Source organism: Geotrypetes seraphini, chromosome 2 (assembly GCF_902459505.1).
Source record: "Geotrypetes seraphini chromosome 2, aGeoSer1.1, whole genome shotgun sequence".
NCBI lineage: Eukaryota > Metazoa > Chordata > Amphibia > Gymnophiona > Dermophiidae > Geotrypetes > Geotrypetes seraphini.
In genome coordinates this window covers 191812322-191837724 of record NC_047085.1, presented here as the reverse complement: position 1 = coordinate 191837724, position 25403 = coordinate 191812322, and the positions used below count along the sequence as shown (strand labels likewise).

The 25403-nt window shown below is 43.3% G+C and overlaps 1 protein-coding gene across 1 annotated transcript in view; it reads right to left on the bottom strand.

The window, feature by feature from the left end:
• The window catches only part of KIF13A (kinesin family member 13A), a 483305-nt gene extending 458654 nt beyond the window's left edge, over window positions 1–24651 (bottom strand). Inside the window, 2 exon segments of the mRNA XM_033934590.1 lie at window positions 23695–23788; window positions 24097–24651. Of these exon segments, the coding sequence (XP_033790481.1) occupies window positions 23695–23788; window positions 24097–24151 (149 nt within the window). The 5' untranslated portion in view covers window positions 24152–24651.
• Between the last annotated feature and the right edge of the window lie 752 nt (window positions 24652–25403).

Here is a 25403-nt window from a genome sequence, read left to right as displayed (position 1 = left end):
TGGGAGAAGCAAAGCCCTCTGGGATTTAAATCCACAGAGCACACTTTACTCATACATCTTAGCATAAACACTTTACTAGTTCTTATACAAGAAATTCATAAATGCCCACATAAAATGAGGGCAGAACAATCAATGTTCCCTTTATTTTTGAAAGGCAGTCTACAACCAGGCAACAAAGGGAAACTAAAGTCAAAACAGGAAAGTAGTAGTTTAATGAATATCAAAACCCAAAGCAGAGATTAGTTTCCTGTACGCAGAGTAAACATGTATCTCCCCTCTTATAGCCACGAGATTTCAGCACAGAGGATGCCTTGAGTCCTATGGAAACCAGGCAGTTGGCTCCCCTGGCCTGATGCTTCAAGCAGCAGAATCCTGCTTTCCCAGGAGCTATGGCCTGTGCCCAGCTCATGATCAGACATTTGGTAAGCCAAGAAACAAACTCTTGTCAGACAGTGAAAAACATTACTTACACAATTTCATTCTCTCCCTCCTCCCACCAGGCTTCAAAAACAAAAACACACAAAAAAATGGTTTTTGAAATCTTGCTTCTCCAAAACTTCTATAATGTCACAGGAAATAACCAAAAATTATAAACAACAGAGCTCAGAACACAGCACTATGCTAAAATAAATGCAACAAGGAACAGAGTTGCAAGATAGGATTCTCTACAAGCAAATTATAATGTATGCTAAATACACCCATTCCTCTTTTCCAAATCAGATCCATCACATATGAGCAGCATATCAAGGAGTAGGACAGCACCTCTAAACATTTAGTCGCTGGCACTCAGCGTTTTGTTGACCACCATCAGCATTATACCCCAAAATTCACTGCCAGGCCATGTCTGGCACTGAAATTCTGGTTTATGGAGCCAACAAAACCATAGCCAAGTTCAGTGCAATATTCAGCACTTACCCAGCTATGGGACATTGCATAAATGCAGAGTTTTACTAAACAGCAGTAGAAATTTCTACCGCAGGCCAGCAAGGTAAATGCTCCGATGATCATAGAATTTCTATGAACATTGGAGTATTTACCCTGCTGGCCTGGGGTAGAAACCTCTATCACCGTTTAGTTAAAGGAACCCAAAGACAGGACTGACATTTATGCGTGATCTTGACCAGTTAAGTGTTAATATTCTAGAGCAGTGTTTCTCAACACAAGGTAAATGGGCCACTTGTTGGAGGTACATGGAATGACCACTGCGGAGAATATTCCCTGCCCGCCCGAAACCATGCTGCCATCACCGGGAATCCCTCCTTTCTGCCTGCCCCATCTGCTGGGGGAAGCTTGGGTGGGGGTACTTAGTTGATATTTGTTAAACTTAGGGGGTACTTAGCTTGAAGAAGTTGAGAAACAAACATTGTTCTAGAGAATGACACGGGGTCAGAATTTGTCCTTGTCCCTGGTGATAACAACGGGAATCCATCCCGTGTCATTCTTTAGTGCATCTCAAATCTCAGTCCTTCTACAGCAGCATTCTTCAATGCAAGGCTTGAGGGTCAGTGGCCGTGCCCATTCATACTCTGATTCTTCCCTCTCTCCTTAAAGAATATCACGGGGATGGTTTCCCACAGTTAACCACAGGGACAGGGACAAATTCTGTCCCCATGTCATTCTCTAAGTTGGTACTGAACTGGCCAAGTACTGACTCTGCCCCCAGTGGTCCTTTGTGCCCAGCAGTCCGCTCACGCAGCAGCCCTTAGGTCAAAGATCAGTGCCCTACTTGAGCCTAGCCTTACCTGCATACGTTCTAGTTCAGCAGGAACTTGTCTAACCTTGTCTTGAATTCTATAACAGCTTCCAGAAGAGTGTTCCAGATTTCTACCACTCTCTGAGTGAAGAACTTCCTTACGTTTGTACGGAATCTATCCCTTTTTAACTTTAGCGAGTGCCCTCTCGTTCTCTTCACCTTGGAGAGGGTGAACAATCTCTCTTTCTCTACTAAGTCAATTCCCTTCAATCTTGAATGTTTCGATCATGTCCCCTCTCAGTCTCCTCTTTTCAAGGGAGAAGAGACCCAGATTCTCTAGCCTCTCATTGTATGGCAACTCCTCCAGTCCCATAACCATTTTTGTCGCTCTTCTCTGGACCCTTTCGAGTAGTACTATGTCTTTTTTCATGCAGGGCGACCAGTGTTGGATGCAGTATTACAGGTGGGGACGTACCATGGCCCGTACAGCGGCATGATAACCTTCTCAGATCTATTTGTGATCCCCTTCTTAATCATTCCTAATATTAGTTTGCCCTTTTCGCCGCCGCCACACATTGCGTGGCTGGTTTCAGTGACTTGTCTACAAGTACTCCCAAGTATCTTTCCTGGGGGCTCTCTCTGAGTATAGAATCGGACATCATGTATTCGTGTATATGATTTTTGTTACCGACATGCATCACCTTCCACTTATCCAAGTTGAACCTCATTTGCCATTTCGTGGCCCATTCCTCGAGTGTGTTTATGTCTCGTTGTAGGTCTTCACAATCCTTCTGTGTCCTCACTACTCTGAATAACTTTGTATCATCTGCAAATTTAATCACCTCACTCGTTGTGCCAGTTTCTAGATCGTTTATAAATGTTGAAGAGCACGGGCCCGAGCATCAAACCCTGCGGCACTCCACTCGATATTGCTTTTCCAGTCCGTGTATTGTCCATTTACCCCCCACTCTCTGTTTCCTATCCACCAACTAGTTTTTAATCCACTTGAGTATATCACTCTCGATTCCATGGCTTGCAATTTTTCGAAGTAGACATTCATGTGGGACCTTGTCGAACAGCTTCTGAAAATCTAGATATACGATATCGACTGGGTCACCCTTATCTATCTGCCTGTTTACTCCCTCGAAGAAGTGCAGTAAGTTTGTCAAGCAAGATCTTCCTTTGCTGAAGCCATGCTGGCTGGTCCTCATCAGTTTGTGTCTGTCAAGGTGATCGATGATGCGGTCCTTTATCAGCGCCTCTACCATCTTTCCCGGTACTGAAGTCAGACTCACTGGTCCGTAGTTTCCTGGATCTCCCCTTGAACCTTTCTTGAAGATCGGCGTAACATTTGCCACTTTCCAGTCTTCCGGAATCTTTCCTGATTTGATCGATAGATTGGCTATTAGTTGAAGCAGTTCAGCTATAACCCCTTTCAGTTCCTTGATTGCCCTGTTATCAGGTCTGTGGAAATGTGCAAAATGAAGTTTGGGTTACTATGGCCACTCTCAATCCATTTACACTGACCTGAGAAAGTGAGCAGAACTCTCTCAAGTCATATGTATATTTTAGCTCTCCAAAAATGATATCTTGAATAAGGAGCCTCAGTATCATGCAGCTAAAAAGCTAAAAATGTTTTATGAGAATGTGCAGGAATCCAAAGAATGGTCCTGGGGTCACACACCCACTGCACTCATTAAAGGAAGAAAGTGAGGTGGGGAGGAAGAGGAGGGGGGACTCATGAATATAAAGAAAACATTAATTTGTACAATCTGCAATGTGCAGTACTTCCAAAGCCCCTGCACAGGACATGGGGCTGCACACCTGTTACTCACATTCCACATGGCAAGCAGCCAAAACCACCATTCTTTTTGGCCTCATTTCCTTCACAGACCAAAAAAAAAAAAAATGCATTTGCCCAACTCATTAATCTGAACCAGTTTGTTCTCCCCGCCACTAACTATGCAACAGATGCCACTTAATTAAAATTGTTCCTCGCAAATTGACTACATAACATAATTCAGCAAGGCTGAAACAAATTAGCACTCAGTTAAGGAGAGCTACAAGAGAGCCAATGGGCTTCCCTCCCCCATTATATCATTTCAGACCAGCAGACACAAGGACAGGTGTATGTGCTGGCTTTGATGTGCTCTAGACAAGCAGAGAACGGTTCGGATTTTAATTATTAGTGTTTGGCTGAGAATATTTTTTGGTACATCACATTCAAGTATTAGGAGTATAAATAGTATATAAAACAATTCCTGGAGAGTCACGTGATGACGTGAGCCGGCGTGCACGCAGCTCAGCCAGCTCCGGAGCTCGTTCCCCTCATTTACAGTGAAACGGGACGACCGGCGAAATACAAAATTTTAGCGAACTTCGGCGCTTATAGTGGGGACTTATATGGACAGATTCCTTATAAAAACTCAGCTAGCCATGTCCACAAAATCGACCAAGAAGGACAAGGAGAGAGGTAAACCTGCGGAGGACAAAATGGCGGACACAGCATGCGGGGTCCTAAGACAATTCACGCCGGAGACGCTGGCGGAATTGAAAAGTATAGTCACCCAGGCATTATCTCCCAGTATGGAGCAACTGTCTGCCCAACTCACGAAACTCGAAGGTATACTGGAAGACCATTCAGCGAGGGTGACAGAGCTGGAGGAACGAGTGTCTGCAGTGGAAGATGAGGCCCGCAGTGTAACGACGGACATGGCCCGCATGAAAACACAGCTAGACCAACAACAGGCTAAGTTGGAGGACCTAGAAAATAGGTCCCGTAGGGGGAACTTAAGATTTATGGGGTTCCCAGAGACAATCACAGATTCATCTCTTATAACTGTGCTAGAAACATGGCTAGCTAGTGAAATGCCGATGCCTGCAAACATAGGCCCAGCGTGCTTTGAAAGGGTCCACCGCGTGGGACCCCGACCAGGGAATGATCAAAGGCCAAGGGTAGTGATTGGAAAATTGCACAACTACAGGCACAAAATGGAGATACTTAAAGAATTTCGCCTTAAAAGGGAGTCCTTGAATTATGATTCCATACCCATTCGAATTGGACAGGATTACTCTGTTGCTTTGACAGAAAAAAGGAAAGTATTTTACCCTCTGTGCAGGAAGCTGGCTGATCTCAAATACCGATTCCTTTTTCTGTATCCAGCTATACTGAAAATCCAACTAGAGGGCAAATGGCATGTGTTTGAATCAGATGTATTGGCAGGGGAATTCATAAATAGACTGGGGAATCCAGGACCTTCAACATCTTGACTAATTGAAAGCTCACTAGAATTCTGTATGATATATCACTGTATAACTATGCATTTGCTGTCTCTCCCATACTGATTTTCTATTTTCAGCTTATTATGTGAGGGGGACGAGTTTCCACGCATCAGAGACGTGCTCCGCCTTCCTGTATCCTAGTGCTACAGGATGGGTCTCTGTATTGGGGGGGAAGTTAGGGAACAGGGGATCAAGGGGAGGGAGGGGGGGATATTTGCAAGGGAGGGAAAGCACACAAATGTTGATTGCTATGTATCGTTAGATCTATCCTCTTATGTAGTATGTCTAAGAGAATTAAGTACATTTTGCGGGTTCTGGAAACAACTTAGCTCTGAGGATCCCCCAGGTGAAGGCTGGGCGCCTGGGGTTCTCCTGGTAATAATGTTGCGATATGCATGTTACTCAGGTTGTGATGAGCGGTAGGACGCTTAGAATATTGTCCTGGAATGTAGGGGGAATAACGTCACCTATGAAAAGGACTAAGATCCTTACCAGATTGAAACATCACAAGGCAGATCTTGCTTGCATTCAGGAAACTCGGCTGACTATGACCGAACATGCTAAATTACAACGAGGATGGGTGGGACAGATTTGTTCGGCTTCTTCCCCTAATAAACATGCTGGAGTGGCACTGTTGGTGCGTAGAGGATTTCAAGGGAAGGTGGAACAAATATATGCTGATCCTATGGGTAGATCCCTGCTTTGTAGGGTGACCACATCAGATCAGAAATTTAACCTTCTTATGGTATATGGCCCTAATCAATATGATCATAAATTTTTCCAAGGTCTGGTTAAACTGGGCCAACGCGACCCAACAATATCATTAATACTTCTGGGGGATTTTAATCAGGTCATGGACCCGGTACAGGACCGTACTGGACCGGGCATGAGTCATTCCTCAGCACCACACAAGGGCATACCTTATTTGTGTGACGCCCTGGACTTGGTGGACCCCTGGAGGTTATTGCACCCTCGAGAGAGAGATTTCACACATCAATCTCGGGCCCACCAATCTTTCTCCAGAATAGATTACATATTAGCATCAACTTCTTTCTTTTCCCATGTTGAGACAGCTGAAATTGGTCCTCTTTCTATATCTGACCACTGTCCGATATGGCTGGATCTGTTTACTGGGACATCTCAGAATTTGGGGGGGTGGCGTTTCCCTTCTTATTTAATTGATAATCAAGAATTCAAAAATTATTTAACGGAAAAATGGGACGAATATCTTCGCTTTAATGATCAACATAGAGACACACCCCTTCTGTTCTGGGAGGCGGCTAAATCCGTCCTTAGGGGAGATATTATATCTTATGTAGTGGCTCACAGAAAGAGGTTGGCACAGGGCATCATACATTTAGAGCGGCAATGCTTACTTCTTAAAAAACGACACCTAGCACATCCGACGCCCCGCTCAAATGAACAATTGACATCAGCACAGATTGCACTGAACGCCTTGATTCATGAACGCACAAAAAAATATCTCTATTTCACACAACACAAATATTATAGATACGGGAACAAACAGGGCAGATTGCTTGCCTCTCTCACTAAATTGAGAAGGCCAGATAGGTATATTTCTTGTTTGCATATGCCGGATGGCACGAAATTGACGAAAACAGGGGAAATATCGGAAAAATTTTTTCGTTATTATAAAAGATTTTACTCCTCGGTGGAGGATGTTGGGGGACCCGAATCTGTGGATTTTCTGGAGGATGCGGGGATGCCCAAATTGACATCCACTATGCGTGACACATTAAATAGACCTATCCAGGGGAAGGAAATACAATTAGCAATAAAACAACTAAGAAACAGAACATCCCCGGGCCCTGATGGGTTTACTCCGGAGTTTTACAAGCTTTTACTATCGCAATTATGTGGACCTTTAGAGGCATATTATCACGCAGCAGACGAGGGGGGAGCATTTCCGGAGGGAGCCAATCATGCATACATTACACTAATTCCAAAACCTGGGAAACGAGAAACGGATATAGAATCATACCGACCTATATCACTACTTAATGTAGACATTAAAATATTAGGCAAGGTATTGTCCAATAGGTTGGCGACCCTGCTTCCCCAATTGATTGTCCCAGAACAGGTAGGCTTTGTTAAGCAACGCCATTCGGTCCTAAATGTTCGGAGATTATTGACGGCCGTACACAGAGCACAACTAGCGAGACAGGATGGAATATTAGTAAGCCTAGATGCGGCTAAAGCCTTTGATAAGGTCAACTGGAAATACCTATTTTCAGTGCTATCCTATATGGGAATTACTGGTTGGTTTTCAGACATGATTAGGTTATTATACACATCACCCACTGCTAGCATTTTGGTAAACGGGACAAGGACTCCTTCGTTCCCGATAGCACGGGGAACGAGGCAGGGTAGTCCTCTCTCCCCTTTGTTGTTCTTGCTATATTTGGACCCCTTTCTGAGAACACTACAGAAGGATGATGGTTTGATGGGCCTCCCGGAAGGGAACTCTCAATTACGTGTACTGGCGTATGCTGATGACATGCTACTGACATTGGCTGACCCTCAGGCCTCTCTGACCAGAGCTTTAGCGATATTGGATGAATTTAGCCTATATTCAGGAATGGTTCTAAATTTTCAAAAATCCTTGGTACTTCCCTTATCTCGAGATATCCCAAATAGGTGGAGGGGACCATTTCCATTGCAATGGGCAACCACGTCACTGTCATACCTAGGAATACAAATACCTATGAATCTTAATAGTTTATATTCATTGAACGTCCTACCGCTCATCGCTATTACGAGACAGAAATTGTCAATTTGGAGGGACTTTCCTATATCATTAATGGGTAAAATTGCATTATATAATATGGTGATGTTGCCCCAGTGGCTCTATATCTTTCAAATGCTCCCACTCTTGTTGTCCTCTAAACATGAGAAAGAAGTTAGGAAATGCTTAACATCATACTTGTGGAATGGTAAAAAGGCTCGAATTTCCCTGTCTATTTTGATGCTGCCTAAGCAACAGGGAGGACTGGGACTGCATAGCCTCCGAATGTTCTCTCAGGCGTGCCAAATGCGCCACTTGAATGACTGGTTCAGAGGGACGAGCCATTTTTCGGCTACTCCCTCGGAGCTGACATTATGCTACCCATATCACTTCAGCTACTTATTGCACACCTTACGTCTTCCAGGGGGATCGCCACCAGTTGGAAAAATATTATTTCAACCGCTGCGTCAGGTGTGGAGGCGTTTATGTAGACAGTTAAAGATAAACCCAACAGCCACAGCTTACCTGCCTTTTATAGATAACAACGATTTTCAACCTGGGACATCTAGATTTCCTGCATCGGTGTGGAGAACTTCTCATCTACAATATATTTCACAGGTGGTAACAGCACAGGGAATGGTGCCATCATTCACGGTGATGCAGGCTGAATATAACTGGACTTCTAGGGACTGGTTAGCCTACGCACAGATGACATCTTATATTAAATCACTACCATCGGCAGGACTTACAAGTCATAGTCAGGAAGCTATTTCGGAAGCGCTATGCCTGACGGCCCAGACTCATATTCCGTTGAAATTCCATTTACGTTTTTTGAGAGAGAGTTTGGAGCCCATTTCCTATGACAATTATGCGGCCCGTTGGTCAGGGGATATACCATGTGAGGTGACTGGACAGCATATCCAACAGGGTCTTCAAGCAATCTTTAAAGTAACGGGGCAAGTGACCCTTATTGAATTGAATTATAAATTCTACTTACGTCTCTACAGATCACCGACATATTTGTATCGTGCTAAAATCAGTGCTACGGACACGTGTGCTAAATGTGCTCAACCAGGAGCTTCTTTGGGTCACCAATTTTGGACATGCCCCTTGGTACAGGGCTTCTGGAAACAGTTACAGCAACATATCACTTCTATGTGGCACCATGGTTATGTTAATTGTCCGGAATTGTTATTTTCAATGGACTCCATTCCTCGGATATCCCCGAAAGGTTTTCGAGGTTTTATGACCCGGACATTCCTCTTGGGAAAGAAAACAATATTACATTGTTGGATTACATCAGATCCGCCGACAGTGTCACTCTGGAGAATCTTGATGCTTCGTCAAGCATCAATGGAACGACTATCCTTGGCTTCCTTGGATACCCCTACAGGACGAACATTTAGTTCTATTTGGGAACCATTCTGGCTTACACTGACTCATAAAGCTCGAAGTAACCTATTGAACCCGTAATAATTGGATAGATAGAGGATGGAATCTTGTTCACTTAGGAGGTTGGGGGGGTGGGGGGAAGAAGGCAGGGAGGGGGAGGAGGGGGGATGTTACTTGTTTGAAAATGATGTATACTGTTAACTTTGTTTGGTATATAACCCAATAAACATATTTCAACATAAAACAATTCCTTCAGCGATTCACACTAGATTTGCCTCTCTCAGACATTTATCCAATGCAGCCTTTATGGAGACCTGTTCTAAAGCATTCAAATAGGACTCCAGAATGCTCCACTTCTTTGCTCAGAGAAAAGAATGCTTTTACTGATGGGAAAACTTTTTTCCTTCCATGCAACGCTGCCCCTTTCAAGCAGCAAGAATGCCATTAACCAGCTCTCAATGCTTTTTTCTTATATTCAAAATGAAGTTACTTTGCCCATGCCATGAACTGGATTAGAAAAATTAATTAGAAAAAAAAAATTACTTCTACACCACTATTAATTGGAACAAATGTGCCACAAAGTCTATTTTGTTCCTCACTAAAACATCAGTTCAATACAGCATCCCTCTCACTCGTCAGCCTGGCTCTTGAGCTGTGTATCCTAGCAGGCCTCAAGCTACATTTCTGACATACCAGGATGGAATGCTCACACCAGTTGTCTGGGAAGCACGAGAGGAACTACCAAAACATGGAGAGGCCACACTGCACAACCCGAGTTTGTAAAATGCCAATTTACTAATGCTTACCATGTGATAGCAACGCTATGCAAAAAAAAAAAAAATTACATAAAATGAGCTTTGTGGTATATTATGCATGACACTTATCACATTCAACGTTAGTAAATGGGAACCGAAGCTAAGACAGCAATGCCCTAGTACACTTATGCTGATAAAAAAAATTTGGGAACAAAAAAAATTAACACTACTGAAAACTGACTGCACTTCATCTAAAACAACTAGTATAGGCATATTTTTCCTTGACTTGCCATCCAGCAGCTGTTCTAATTTCCTTAGTGTTCCCCATATCTGTGAAGGGACTTCTGGGTTACCCCCCCCCTTAAAAACAGAGGACAGGAAGCCTGACTATATTTAAATCAAAACCTAGGCTTAGTTTAAATAAAAGTGCAGAAAGAAACCATACAGTTTTCTCTAGATGCAACTGCTCATGACTATATTTAAATCAAAACCTATGCTTAGTTTAAATATTAGCATTTTAAAAGTGCAGAAAGAAACCATACAGTTTGTTCAAGATGCTACTGCTCATAGATGAGGGGGGTTGCAGAACTACCCCCGCGAAATATTGCACAGCTGTAGGAGGATGGCATGAAGGAGCCAGTCCTTAGGAGACCTTGCTTCCAACTAGAGAATGACACGGTGACAAAATTAATCACCGTTCCCGTCCCCGCAGATAACCGCGGGAAACCATCTTCATGACATTCTTTAAGGAAAGAGGGAAGAATCAGAGTATGAATGGCCACAACCACTGACCCGCAAGCTTTGCTCTGAAGAATGCTGGTGTAGCAGGACTGAGGTTGAGGTAGACACTACAGAATGACAGTCTCTGGTATCCAGAGCAGATATTGTGATGTCATAATGCCTCATTCCACCAGTGCCTAAGAGCCAATCACATCAGTGATGTCACAATGGCTTCATTATCCTTGGCTCACATAAGAATCAAGAGTATGAATGGTCACAACCACTGACCCGCAAGCTTTGCTTTGAAGAATGCTGGTGTAGAAGGACAGAGGATGAAATAGACACTAGAAAATGACATGGGTTTATTTCCCGCGGTTATCCACGGGGACGGTGATGAATTTTGTCACCGTGTCATTCTCTACTTCCAACTTCAGCTGGCAAGGGCATCTGCATCACCTAAGCCCCAATGCAAGGTGAAGGATTAAATTAAGTCTGCTGCCAGGATGGTAACATTCCAGCTACGATACATTAGCCTCTATGAAAGAAGATGGGGAGGGTGCAGTGCAGCTGCCAGTGAACATGTGTCCATATGACCAGAAGGGAGGCAGAAATCAAAATTTGGCACCAACCAGCACTGTTTTGGGCAGTCTCAGGAGAGAGGCCAAAAGCAGGAACCAAAACTGCTCCCTAACCTTCAAAATTAGGGATGGGCAGAGAGCAGAAAAACTTTCTTCCTCCATTTCAGAAGTTTTCTTGGTTCATTTCACATGCACATTAGATCTGCTTGAACACACATTAAATAAGTTAATGCGCATTTGATTTAGAACATATTATTTAAAGGAACATTAACAGGCAAACTGGGTGCTAATGAACTGCAACTTTGTTCAAAAATGTTGTCTCTCCAGAATAGCATGGATGTGCTGAGAATGTGGCGGTGTCACTTCTGCACAGTCATACCCGCTCCATGGATAAATGGCAGACTTTCACTTCCAAAATGCTGACAACGTGCCATTGTTTCACAAGCATTACGATTTGCCAAGGTAAAAAAACAAAATAAAAATACAATATCCTTTACTGAATTTTTTTTGTGCTGACAGTCTTCCTCTGGCAACAGGACACCAGACAAGGCAAAGAAAAACAAAAAATCAGAACCAGCATGTCTGTCATAGAAAGAACCCCTCCTCTCCCCCGAATATAAAATAACAACCAAGTAAATAGCTGTGTAGCTGGTACACCAAACCAACTTCGACTCCTCTATTTTATTTTTTTAACTGGGCAACTCCTTCTGACATTAGGGTTTACAATTTTTTGTTCTGGATCCAAAGTACTGGTAAGTATACCTTATATTTATCAATACAGTGGTACCTCGGTTTACGAGTGCACCGGTTTGCGAGTGTTTTGCAAGACGAGCAAAACATTTGCAAAATCAGCACCTCGTAAACCGAGCGTGGCTCGATTTACGAGCGCCCCCCCCCCCCCCGCGATCCGGCACCCTCCCCCCCACGATCCGGCACCCTACCCCCGCGATCCGGCACCCCCTCCCCCGACGCTTCTTACCATCACCTGGGCACCAGCACCGGCATGTCCAGTGCTTGGTGCCAGTGCCCGAAGATCGGCCTCCTTCAGGGGGAGCAATGCCGGTTCTCGTGGGGGGGGGGGGGGAACCTATCAAAGCAAGTTTCCTTTATTTCCTATGGGGAAACTCGCTTTGATAAACGAGCATTTTGGATTTCGAGCATGAGCTCCTTTTAGGAAGCTGCGTTAGCGGCTTTAGCGCACACAACTTTTAATCATGCGCAAACCCCACGCTAGCCGAAAACTACCGCCTGCTCAAGAGGAGGCGGTAGCGGCTAGCGCATCCAGCAGTTCAGCGCACACTATTACGCGCGTTAAACCGCTACCGCAGCTTCGTAAAAGGAGCCCAAAGTGAGTGTCTATATATATATATAGGGCTCCTTTTATCAAGGCGCGCTACGGGGGTTAGAGCGTCAGACATTTCATCACGCGCTAACCCCCGTAGCAGCCTAAAATCCTAACGCCTCGTCAATGGAGGCATTAGGTACTGACGCGGCAGGCGGTTTATTGCGCAGTATTCCATGCGTTAAACCGCTACCGCGCCTTTGTAAAAGGACCCCGATATCTTTGTAAATGTATTATTTTAAAATGTTGTCATTTTTATTTTGAAGCTGGAGTCATGGTTCAGGTCTTTTATCTGCCGTTATTTACTATGTTACTCTGTGTATTTTACAAACTCCAACTCCACAACCCTGTACTCAATTACTCAATGAAGTTCCATAAAACACTTTTAAAACCAACATGAGGAAATTTTTTTTTTTTTCTTTCTTTTTTTTTAACTCAAAGAATAGTTACGTCCTAGAACTTGTTGCCAGAGGATGTGGTAACAATGGTTAACATTGCTGGTTTAAAAAAAAAAGGTTGTTTGGAGCAAATAGGGTATGGACTTTTTAGGTTAGGTAGGGAACATTTTCAGGTCATGGACCTGGAGGGCCGCCGCGGGAGCGAACTGCCGGGCGCGATGGACCCCTGGAGGCAATGCTTATGTTCTTATGTTCTTATGGACAAATTCTTGGAGGAAAAGTCCATAGTCTGCTACTGAGACAGACATGGAGAAAGTCACTGCTTGTTGGAATCAGTAGCATGGGATGTTGCTACTGTTTGGGTTTCTGCCAGATACTTGTGACCTGGATTGACCAATGTGAAAACAGGATCCTGGGCTAGATGGACCATTGGTCTGACCCAGTATGGCTATTCTCATCCAAAAATTCTCCTAGCTGGCTAGCATCTTTTTCAGAGAGAATAAAACTTCACAAAAAAAAAAAAAAATACCAAAATCCAAATCCCAAATTGCTCAAAGAAAACTAAAATTCAGCAAATGCTAAAATCCCTGCTAAGAAATGAACGCACTCAGTTATATTATAGCAAATTCTTCTTAAAATGCCTCTTCATAGCAATATAAAATACAATGTAAAGGCAATTCATTTAACTATCAAACTGCAAAATCCTGGTTAAGGTTTAGCATGACCATGATTTTGCACTGTATATCTTGAGAAGTGAAAATACTATCTGAAAACCCACTGTATCAGAAGTCTCTCTCAGGAGTAGAGAATGGCACGGAGACAAATTTGCCCCCATCCCCGCAAGAACTCGATTTCCCTATCCCGCCACCGTGAGTTTTGTCGCTGTCCCTGTCTCATTCCTGTAAGCTCTGCCTTAACTGCACAAGCCTCGAACACTTATGATTTTATATTTATTTGATTTGATTTCTAGGGGGGTCTCGACTTATATTCAGATCGACTTATATTCAAGTATATACGGTAAGCAACTAAGATGACCACATAAATAGGAGTAACTCACAAATTATTTATGGTCTGGATCTTAACTTCTCTGTACATATATATTTATTTGTTTTACAGGGAGACCCTTGAAAAAGCACGATATACGTGCGAAACATGTCGGGTCTGGCTCCCTTGGTTGGCTGAGATAAGTATTATCCGTGGAGGATTTCACTTTCTAATCCAATGCAATTGAGATATTCATTATCTATATATAAGAATAATTAAGAGTAAATGAAAAATTAAAAAGTTTTAAAAAAATATTTTTGTGGCATATCAAAGACAGCCAATGATGAAGTTCCACCAGAAGCTTCCCGCGATTTGAATATAACTTTCTGCGGTGGAGTGGTGGGGCTGAGGCGTCTTGAAAAACAACATAATATTGCAAAGATTGAGTTAAGATCCAGACCATAAATAATTTGTGAGTTATTGTTTATTGGTGTTGGCTGGATGAATTTATTTGTTAAGGCCAAATATAATAGACACATAAATAGGAGGGCATAAAATACAGTCCTTTAAGAGGTTCACCATAGCTGGTCAAGTGCTGAAAAATCGTTCTTAAATGGCTATGGCTTTTGCTGCCTCCATATACCTGGAAATTCAATGTGAGAGCCTGGACAGGGCCTTGCATTGAATTTCTAGGGGTAATGCTGGCGGCAGTTAGCAAAACACTAACCATCACTGGCTGAATATCTGGCTCTATAGTCCTTGAATGCCTAAATTTCTTGCAAACCTAGGTATAGTTGTTTTTTTTTGTTTTTTTTGCTAAACATATTTTTAAAAGGCGACAAAACTGCACTGCTCTATAGCACCTAGTGGTGTAAAAGAAAATGCTTAGCATTCCTGAAACAGGAGATGCTTTCATGTCACATGTGCAGAAAATAAAGAGATAGGGGCGGGGGAGGGGCGGATAGGGAAAACCTATCATCAATATATCTATGTAACACTGCCCAACCATAGCCCAAAACAAGCCTGGCATATGCACTACTAACCAAAAATTGCAGCAATATTAATCCTACTGAACTGCATATCAACACACAATTTATTTCGCTTATAAAATACACCACAAGAAAACAGCAGCATATTTAGTGCTAACTGTTAACTGAACTTCTTATCATTCCACAAGGAAGAATCTTACTTCTCATTTCCTTTCTGTGGATTACTTCAGGCAACTAAAATCATAAAAGTCTATACAGATGAATCCTGCATCTAAATAAGAAAAGGTGGTTTTACCCACTTCCAAAAAACCACGAGGCAAGGAGATCCAAGATCCTACTCTACAAACCTTGTATTTATTTGTGCACCTTTAAAATGTACCATATTTTTCGCTCCATAAGATGCACTTTTTCCATCCCAAAAAAGGGGGTGGAAAAGTGGGTGCATCTTATGGAGAGAATGTACCTCTCCACCCCCACCCCCCCCGGTATCTTTGTTTAACTGGAAGTGGTCCAGCGCGGTCTCTTGCTGGATGGCTGCCTTTCTCGTTGCAGAGCAGCGCATAACACAGGAGCGCAACCTATGTGCTTCTTGCCTGGTCCAGCGTTGCTCCATGATTGGCTGCAGTCGGTTCTCGCGAGAACCGACTGCAGCCAATCATGGAGGCAGTTGAATTGTGAGGAAACAGGTCTGATTATTCTCTTTCGATATACATAAAAAGTATTTTGACTTCCTACTTGCAACCTGTGCATATGTGTACCACATTTGTGTAAGGTCCTACAGCCAGCCACAAGCCATGCTACCACAATATATTTGTAATAATAATCTGAATTTTGCACTGAGTCTATAGAAGTGTGCTGCGATACCCTGCATAAGAACATATGGTAAGAATAGCCTTACTGGGTCAATCCAATGGTCCATCAAGCCCAGTAGCCCGTTCTCATGGTGGCCAATCCAGGTCACTAGTACCTGGCCAAAACCCAAGGAGTAGCAATATTCCGTACTACTGATCCAGGGCAAGCAGTGACTTCCCCCATGTAACATAATAACATAGTAGATGACGGCAGATAAAGACCCAAATGATCCATCCAGTCTGCCCAACCTGATTCAATTTAAATTTTTAATTTTTTCTTCTTAGCTATTTCTGGGCAAGAATCCAAAGCTTTACCCTGCACTGTGCTTGGGTTCCAACTGCCGAAATCTCTATTAAGACTTACTCCAGCCCATCTATACCCTCCCAGCCATTGAAGCCCTCCCCAGCCCATCCTCCACCAAACGGCCATATACAGAAACAGACCGTGCAAGTCTTTCTCAATAACAGACTATGGACTTTTCCTCCAGGAAATTGTCCAAACCTTTCTTAAAACCAGCTACACTATCTGCTTTTACCACAACTTCTGACAACGCAGTCCACCTCAAACTCATAGAAGCTTCCCTTACTACTTCTCCCTGCTGGGGATAGCATGTACTGAACACTGCAAAGCACATAGAAATTAGGGTTAGGGATTGCCTGCTCTGCCCATCACACTCTTTTATAGGATTTCTTTGAGCTTGGCCATCACGCTGTATTTGGATTTCAGATTTAAATACTCACCATTTCCAAATCCAAGCTTCAAGAGAGTGAACTAACCTTTCTGTGTTTGACTGTAACAATAATAATAATAACTTTATTTTTGTATACCGCAGTACCAGAATAGTTCAGAGCGGTTTACATGACAAGAGACTGTACATCTACAGCGAAATTTACAAATAAGTCAATCAATCAATATAACTTAGCGAGTTGGGCGCAGGCAAGAAGGAGATAGAGAAGTTATAGACAAGTCAATCGGCGTGGCTTAGGAAGTCGGGTGCAGGTAGGTGGGAGGTGTAGGTAGGGAGGAGGCAGGTAGGTGGGAGGTGCAGGAAGGTGGGAGGTACAAGGCATAGTTAAAAGTAGAGTTACAAGGAGGGCGGGAGTCAGAGATATTTGTCAAAGAGATAAGTTTTGATTGACTTCCTGAAAGTTTGGTAGGAGGGAGAATTAGAGATGAGAGTGGATAGACATTTGTACTTTTGCCACACAGGGTTTGCAATCTAAGTTAAAGACATGAGGCTGTGGAAGTTGAAATGACTTGTCCAAGTTCATAAAAGTATCAGTGCGAGAGTGCATTTGAACACTGGCTTTGCTGTTTCTGAGCCCAGGGCTCTAATTAATAAGCTAGGCCTATACTGGAAAACTATGCAGCTCAACTTTCCAGAAACAGTTCTGGAAAGGCCAAAACTCAAATGAAGCCGAATGACAACAGCCTGAAATTAAACCTCAGCAATACACGTCTGCTATCCTTTACCCCAAACCCACCAGACACCTGAAAACTGTTTCAGTTCCACTCTCAAGCAAACTGGTTATCCAGGATGCCTGCTTACTACTCATATATTCTGTTCACTCACATGCACAGCCGTTTTGTGTAATTATGACGCCACTGCGTGCATTTAAATCTACTGTGTATTCCTAGGATAATCAGTATAAAGTCCATTTTACTCTTTGGGATCTTGTCAGGTACTTCTGACCGAGACTGACCGTTGTTGGAAACAGGATACTAGGCTTGATGGACCTTCGGTCTGTCCCAGATAGATAACTCTTATGCTCTTACGACGACAATGACATTTTTTTTAAAACTGTCTAATCTAAGCATAAAGCAACAAATATTGTACATGGAAATCACAGCAAACCACCCCTCAAAAAAAAAATCCTTCCCCATTTCATTATTTAAATGCAAATCTAAATAGTAGGATGCAAAATTTGCAGTAAAACATAATTCAATAATTTCTCCATAAAGTAAGGAAGAAGAGCTTTAAATCTGACCTCTAATTGACACCCTGTATCTTTAGAGAAGTGCCAGCTTTTAAGCATGCATGTCCCTGACTAAAAGTACAATTAATACGAGGGCAAGTCAAAGAGTAAAATCGTTCAATGGCGTCTAAGTCTAAGGCCTGATTGGCCCAGGCGCCTAGAGCCTGGGCCAATCAGGCCTTAGATTAAGTGGGGATGGGCGGACCCGCTATGCCTAAGGCCTGACTGGTCCAGGCTTCTAGAGCCTGGGCCAATCAGGTCTTAGGCTTCGGCGGGATGGGCCGGGAAGGGGCAGGCCGCCTCATTTCGACGAAGCGGGCCTGCCGGCTGGACGGGCAAGACCCGTCTGGCCAAAAGAAAAGGTTAGTTTGGTGGGGTGGAGGTTTGGGAGCTGTTAGCGCGGGGGTGGAGGGTGCGGAGGGGGTGCGTCTTCGGGCAGGAGGGATTGGGCACCCTCCTGCCAGCGATCGGTAGTGTCGGGGGGGCGGTCGGTAGTGTCGGGGGGGGGCATTTTCTGGCAGGAGGGTTTGGGCACCCTCCTGCTGGCAATCAGACAGGTGGCCGCGACCCGCTATACTTATAGCGGCAGAGAGATCCCTTGCTGCAATAAGTGTAGCGGGCCATGTCTAATCTAACCCGATTCTCTAACCAGTGTCTGTAACATGGACGCCGGTTACAGAATCGGGGTTTAGTGTAGGCCCGATTCTGAATAGGACACCTCTCCCGGGCGTCCTATACAGAATCAGGGCTTTAGGGCTCCTTTTACAAAGGCGCGCTAGTGGTTTAACATGCCTAATAGTGTGCGCTAAACCGCCAGACACGCTAGCCGCCACCGCCTCCTCTTGAGCGGGCAGTAGTTTTTGGCCAGCAGGGGGGTTAGCGCGTGATGGAAAGTCAAGCACGTTAACCCCACTAGCGCGGCTTTGTAAAAGGAGCCCTTAGTTATATAATTGGGTTTAAAAAAAAACCGAAAAAAAGTCATAATAATTAAACTAAACAGTTAGTACTATTTTACCAAACAATACATGTGAAATAGGGAGGGAAAAGAAATTAATGGATTAAATACAATTCGTAAACAAATAAAAAGGGTTAGGTAATGAAACAAGAGGTTGGGGGAAGGTTACCTACTTAATTTTTGCTTACCAGCATTACTAGTCCGCTGTAATGTATCCTTTGAAATGATTCAGTTAAAAGCGTCCTTAAAAAGCCAGATTTTTAGAAGGCTTGTAAATTTACTAAGTAATTTTTCTTCTCTTATATTGATTGGGAGCGATTTCCAAATTTGAGGGGCTGTAATAGAAAAAAAATCGTGTCCCTCCTTGAATAAACGAATTTTAGCGAAGGGAACAATAGTAAAGATTTTTCTTCTGATCTTAGATTTTGTGGGAGTATAAGGGATTAGAAATCTTTCTAAGAATGCAGGAGCTTTGTTTATTAGTAGTTTATGTGTGAGTAATGCTATTTTATATGTAATTCAGTGATTTTGTCAGTTGCATCTGTTCTTCCTGCTTTAAACTTTTTACCCTCTCGTAAACCTTTCATTGATTCATGGTGCAGGTTTAAGTTCCTTTCGCAGCAATGCAAAGCAATTCTCACTGTTTGTCCATGCGCTTGAAAATGCACCAGATTAGGCCCCTTCATGTCCCTAGAAGATTAACTTCAAGCTTCAAGTTTTATTGAAAAATTTGATACAATGCTTATAAAAATTTCTAAGTGATTTCCATAATAAAAATGGGGTAAAAAGAACATATAAAACCTGACACAGACATAACTTACTTGAGGCTCTGGGAAGGAGGAGGGCGAACGTTTGAATTTCTTCTTCGCTGGAGAAGAAGGATGTCTCCACTCCATGTTTTGTCTTTTGCTCTCTGGGTCATAGTAATGCACTCATGTCTCGTTGCCGGTGACAATTCTCTCCAGAATACTTGGATCTTCTTCACACTGTCTCAGGAACTGGGTCGTAACCTCCACACACTGTCACTTGTGCATATCAGTAAATTGTTTGGGAACCCATCATGCACAGACTTTTCTGTATCCCAAGTCATAAAGCATTATAGCACATGCAAATCCATAGCAGATATTCAAATTTGCAGCCAATTGAGACACCGTTATCCATCGGCCTTCTCTAATCAAGACATCTGCCCTGTAGTGTTGATGGGCAACCAGAACGACCTTCGTCGGTTACACCTGTTCTTCATGCTTTAAACCTTTTTTACCCACTCATAAACCTTTCATTGGTTCACAGTGCTATGTTTCAAGTTTCTTAGGTTTTTATATACCGCCTATCAAGGTTATCTAAGCGGTTTTACAATCAGGTACTCAAGCTTTTTCCATATTCCATATTGAGTCAATACCCGATGGTGAATTTCCACAGGTTTCACTCCCTGTGTCCAAAGAAAGATGGTTAAGGGGCAGGAGGAGTTGAGTCTTCTCCCTCGAACAGAGGAGATTGAGAGTTGGCATGATTGAAACATTCAAGGTACTGAAGGGAATAGACTTAGTAGATAAGGACAGGTTGTTCACCCTCTCCAAGGTAGGGAGAACAAGAAGGCACTCTCTAAAACTGAAAGGGGATAGATTCCGTACAAACATAAGGAAGTTCTTCCTCATCCAGAGAATGGTAGAAAACTGGAACGTTCTTCCAGAGTCTGTCATAGGGAATTCAAGACAAAGTTAGACAAGTTCCTGCTGAACAAGAATGCACAAGGAAGCACAAATCATCACCCACCCCCCAAAAAAGTTCAAGATAGAAAAATCTGCAGGCAAAGAGTCATGGCAACTGTCTTCTGAGATGTTGAAGGACTTTTGCTTCTGGAGTTCATGCCACACAAGACAACCATAACCGAGGAGAGTTACACTAACATAATGATTGCTTTGTGGGAGTCAACCAAGGAGAAAAGAAGAGGAACACTCACAGCAGGCGTGCTGCTTCTTCACAACAATACGCCAGTGCACATGTCATGACAATCACAGGCTGCCATCCGAGAATGTGGGTTTCAGCAACTGAGCCATCCAATCTATAATCTTGACTTGGCTCCCTCAGATTATTTCCTGTTTAGAGTTTTGAAGAAATCTCTCTGTGGACAGCGGTTTTCAAGTAATGAAGATGTCAAGGAAGCTGTGACGTCCTGGTTTGAAGGTCAAACAGAAGAATTCTTTTCAAAGGAGTTAAAAGTTATTGCAGGAAAAGTAGATAAAGTGTATGGAGCTATCAGAGGACTATACTGGGGGGAAAAAAAACTAAATATTTTTGAAAATTCTTCTCTTTCTTACTGTGATAGATAAATTATTGAACACTCCTCGTATAAAGCAATATACATTAGAGTTGTAGGATGTTTAAAAATTTTAATCATAATTAATCTCACAATTAAAAATTTTTGAATCTTGAATTAACTGATCCAACAATTTATACTTGCCTTGGTTGTGGACAGAGTCTGCAATGCAAGCAGGTTTCCTCTACCAACTGCCAGGAGCCTTCCTGCAGCTGTGTCTGCCTCCTCTGATGCAACTTCCTGTTTCAGTGACTAGAGCAGGGGTGTCAAAGTCCCTCCTCGAGGGCCGCAATCCAGTCGGGTTTTCAGGATTTCCCCAATGAATATGCACGAGATCTATTTGCATGCACTGCTTTCATTGTATGCTAATAGATCTCGTGCATATTCATTGGGGAAATCCTGAAAACCCGACTGGATTGCAACCCTCGAGGATGGACTTTGACACCCCTGGACTAGAGGAAGCTTGTTTGCATTGCAGAAGCTTCATGCAAACCTGACAAGTACAGCGATGCCAGGCCAAGATTAAATCACAATTAAGATCTTTAATTATGCCAAAAATTAACTAATCATGCTAGTTAACTTGATTAATCTACAGGCCTAATAAACATACATAACAAACAAACAAACAAAAAAAAAACCAAGGATTTTGACAGGAAATTACTACCTAGTTTCCACTAATGTATCTACATGTACAAACTTATAAGACTGTAATCAATCTGTTTATGTCTTCACTTATAAATCGCCTTGAACCTATACTAGAAATGTGGGATATAGAAATACAGATTAGTTTCATAAATCTCTAACTCAGTTACTGCCACCATTATAAATCTAAGTAAAATCAAGGGCTTGCTACATTACCTTTCATCAGTCTCATACAGATAATCATTCTCTGATATGTGTACAATATGAAGACAGCAAACAATACAGGGCTGTACTCGAGATTTATAAAATCTGAATAAACGCCTTCTTTAGAAAATAAACTACAGTATACAAAAGTAGGCAATCCAAGAAGGATAAGAGGAAAACAGAGCTAAGAAACAGCAAAGTTGGCAGTTACTACTTTAAAAATTGAATCCGGCCTGTAGTGGTTAAACCACAGGAAGCTGTGGCTATGAGTTGACTATCATCTGTACAGCTGGAAGACTAAAAAACCAAGCTTAAGAAATGAAAATAAAATCAGGGAACTATCAAACATTGAAATAGCAAAAAAAAAAAAAAAAGCTCTCTCAAAATTATTCTAGTTTTTACTAATTCCTCTGAGCCAAACCTGTTTTTTCTCCCCTCTTTTGGTCCTAAGTAACCTAATGGTGCTAAAATCCACGCACACAAGATCTGTGATGTGCCCATACATAAGATGTATATTCATATATGATCTGGATTTAGGCCACAGGAATACAAACGGATGCTAATAGCACTTTATGTTGTTGAATGCCAGTTAAGTAGAATAATAAAGCCTGTTCAACTTAATATTTCTTTAACCCTTGCAGGAAAAGATTTAAACATGAATAAAACCAAAATGTGACAGTATAAACCATAACAGTTTTGGCCCTGTTTTACTGTGTTTGAAAGCCTTTTATAAATTTACCCTCTTTTCTAAACAAAGATGGCTGGATAGAGTGAGGTTCTTGCCCTCTGGCCCACCAGACTACAAAGCTGTTTGGGTGCAGACATTGCCCTACTCCCTAGGGGGCACACAAGTCCAAGTCCTAGGGGGCACACAAGTCCAAGTCTGTTAAAAAAAAAAAAAAAAAAAAAAAGCAGCACCATACAACTGACACCATCTACCCACCATGCTTACATTGATCTAAAATTTAAAAGAGAAAAGATATGAACATCTCCACAATGCAATAACACACAGCAGTTTTGTTCTCTGCTGTTTTCAATGAATGAAGTTACAGAAACAGGGAAAAAAATATGCAGCTTATAAAAACACTGTAGATAAGGAAATTTGAAAACTTGGTGGGGGGGGGGTCCAAAAATCTCTTCCATCATCCAGTTTTTAAAAAATATGAATCAAGCACCCTGGATTAATCAGCAAGTTCATACAGCCAACCAACAGGTAATTCCAAGGAATAACACATATGCATGCCCCCCCTCTCCCCCACGCCGCCCAACCAAAAGCGCTTTGCTCCTGTGATCTATTTTTACAGTCTGATGCGTTGGTATTTTGGATCCCAGCCAGTAGCCGATTTTCCGAAGCTTCCCCACTCGCCTGGGGCTCATTTTCCCGCTGCCCTGCACAGCGGATGAGAAAATAAAGCGGCCAGCGGTTTACGTTTTGGGGGTTTTTTTCACATGCAAATAAATCGCGACGTAACAAATTCCCAACTTCTTGCCTTTCTTGAGAGGCCGTCTTTTTCAGTTAACTTTCTCTAGGGGGGGGGGACTGTTTCTTTTAATTCCAGAATTCCAAAGGTCTTCCTGGTTTCGTGGAAGTGTTATTTTCAGGGGGGGGGGCGAGCAGGGCTAATAGCTCTCAGTGTCCGAGGTAGGCTAGGGGTGGGGGGGATGATGGGGTGGGGGGGATGATGTGGGGTGGGGGGGACTCCCGTCCCTGCCCCATTCGGGAAAAGATGCCAAAACCCAAACCAGAGCCAGTAATGCAAAGAAAAACCACAAAGCTGCGCCCGCATGAACATTCACTTGAACTTCACATTCAGGGAACGTGTGACGAAGTGCAAGTGGTGGAATCGCTCGGCTCTTTCTCTCTTTTACCTGTTTTCTCCTTGCTTGGGGTTGGAGGGCGGAGGGTGCAGGACCGTCTGATTCCCTTCCATCTCCACCACGCACTTTGTGCTCAGCTCCAGCTCTAAATGGAACAAGTGGGACGTTAGGCTGGGTTAATGTTGCTTGTCCGTACCCCCCCCCCCCCCCACCAAAAACAACACCTTTTTATTTTATAACCAAAAGTGCATTAAAATTAACGTTCGTTTTATAAGAGCAGCAACTTTAACTTGTAGCACGCATGGAGTCACTGAGTGCTGGCGATCTAAGATTAAAGAGGACTGCTTGCCCCCCCCCCCCCCCCAACAAACACACACAAAAAATTAAAGTCTGCAAACTGTTTCCACTCGCCCAGAAAAAGTGAGGAGTTAGGACAAGGAGACCAGAAATTACCTCTGCGGTTCATAGGCCGGACCCGGACGGCAACTTTCACCTTGCTATCCGACATTTTCGCACGCGGAGCGACTCCCTCCCCCGCCTCTCAGTGGCCTCTGCGCGCCAGGGAAAGCGGGCCGGGGGCCGCGGCCAGCCACCGATCGCCTCCACGAGCGAAGTGAGGAGCCGGCCCGGGCGGCGCAAGGTCCATGCCCGACCCCGGCTCTGCCTAGCGCTGGCTGCACGGCCGAGCGGCTGCCGTCGCTGCTCCGCGCAACCCCGGCCTCCCCGCCATCCTGCGCGCCCCGGCCTCCTCCTCCTCCCGCAGATGCGTGCACACGGGCGGGCGGCCCGCAGACAGGAGGCTGCCGAAGCCGCGGCGGAAACGCACGAAGCTTCCCCGGGGAAGGGAGGGAGGGGGGGAACTGGCGCGCGACGGCGAGGAGGGAGTTGGAGCTCTCTGAGGGGAAACGCGCTTCTCGCCTGCACTTTTTTCAAGAAGGGCCGGCCATGCTAATCAGGCTGCTTGGCCGGTGACACAGTGCAGAAAGTGCTAAGCAGCTCTGGGCGATCCTTTGGCCTTCTACTCTTCCCACCCCCACCGCTTTAACTTAACTTTCCTGCCGCTCGCCACCCCCAGGCTTTGATAAGTAAATTCAACAATTATAATCACCTCTCCAGAATGTCTTGTAATAACGGGTATCAAATAATAATATTTAATTTCTATCGTTTTTATAGTTCACATACGCTACGCAGCGCTGTAAAATCATAATTGGACATGTAATAATGCTTCAAACAACCAAAAAAGCTGAGAGAAAATACATTCTAAAACAAACAAAAAAAAAAAAGGATTCACATATAAACGCATATAACCCACAAAGAATCCTCTCTAGAAATCACAGGATTCTTTGTGGGTCATATAATAATGCTTAACATCTATCGTTTTTATAGCACTATTGAGCATATACTGTACACAGATGCAGCATTGATAAATAATCAGGTGTATGTGCTTTCCTCAAAGCTTACAATCCAAGGGGCCCTTTTACAGTACTAAAGCTTAACATACTACTACTATTAATTATTTCTATAGGGCTACCAGATGCACGCAGCGCTGTACAGTACACTAACAAATTAGCAGAAAGCTATGCAGGCAGAACCCATCTGCCTGTAGGTTGCTGGGCACCAGATACTGAAAGAGGTTTAACACATACAGTAAGTTCATTCACAGGGTATACATCACTGCATAGAATATTAAAATTAACTGTAAAGAAACTATTAGCTATTCTGCCTTGATGCAGACAAGTACACAAAAATTTCCAGGAGTG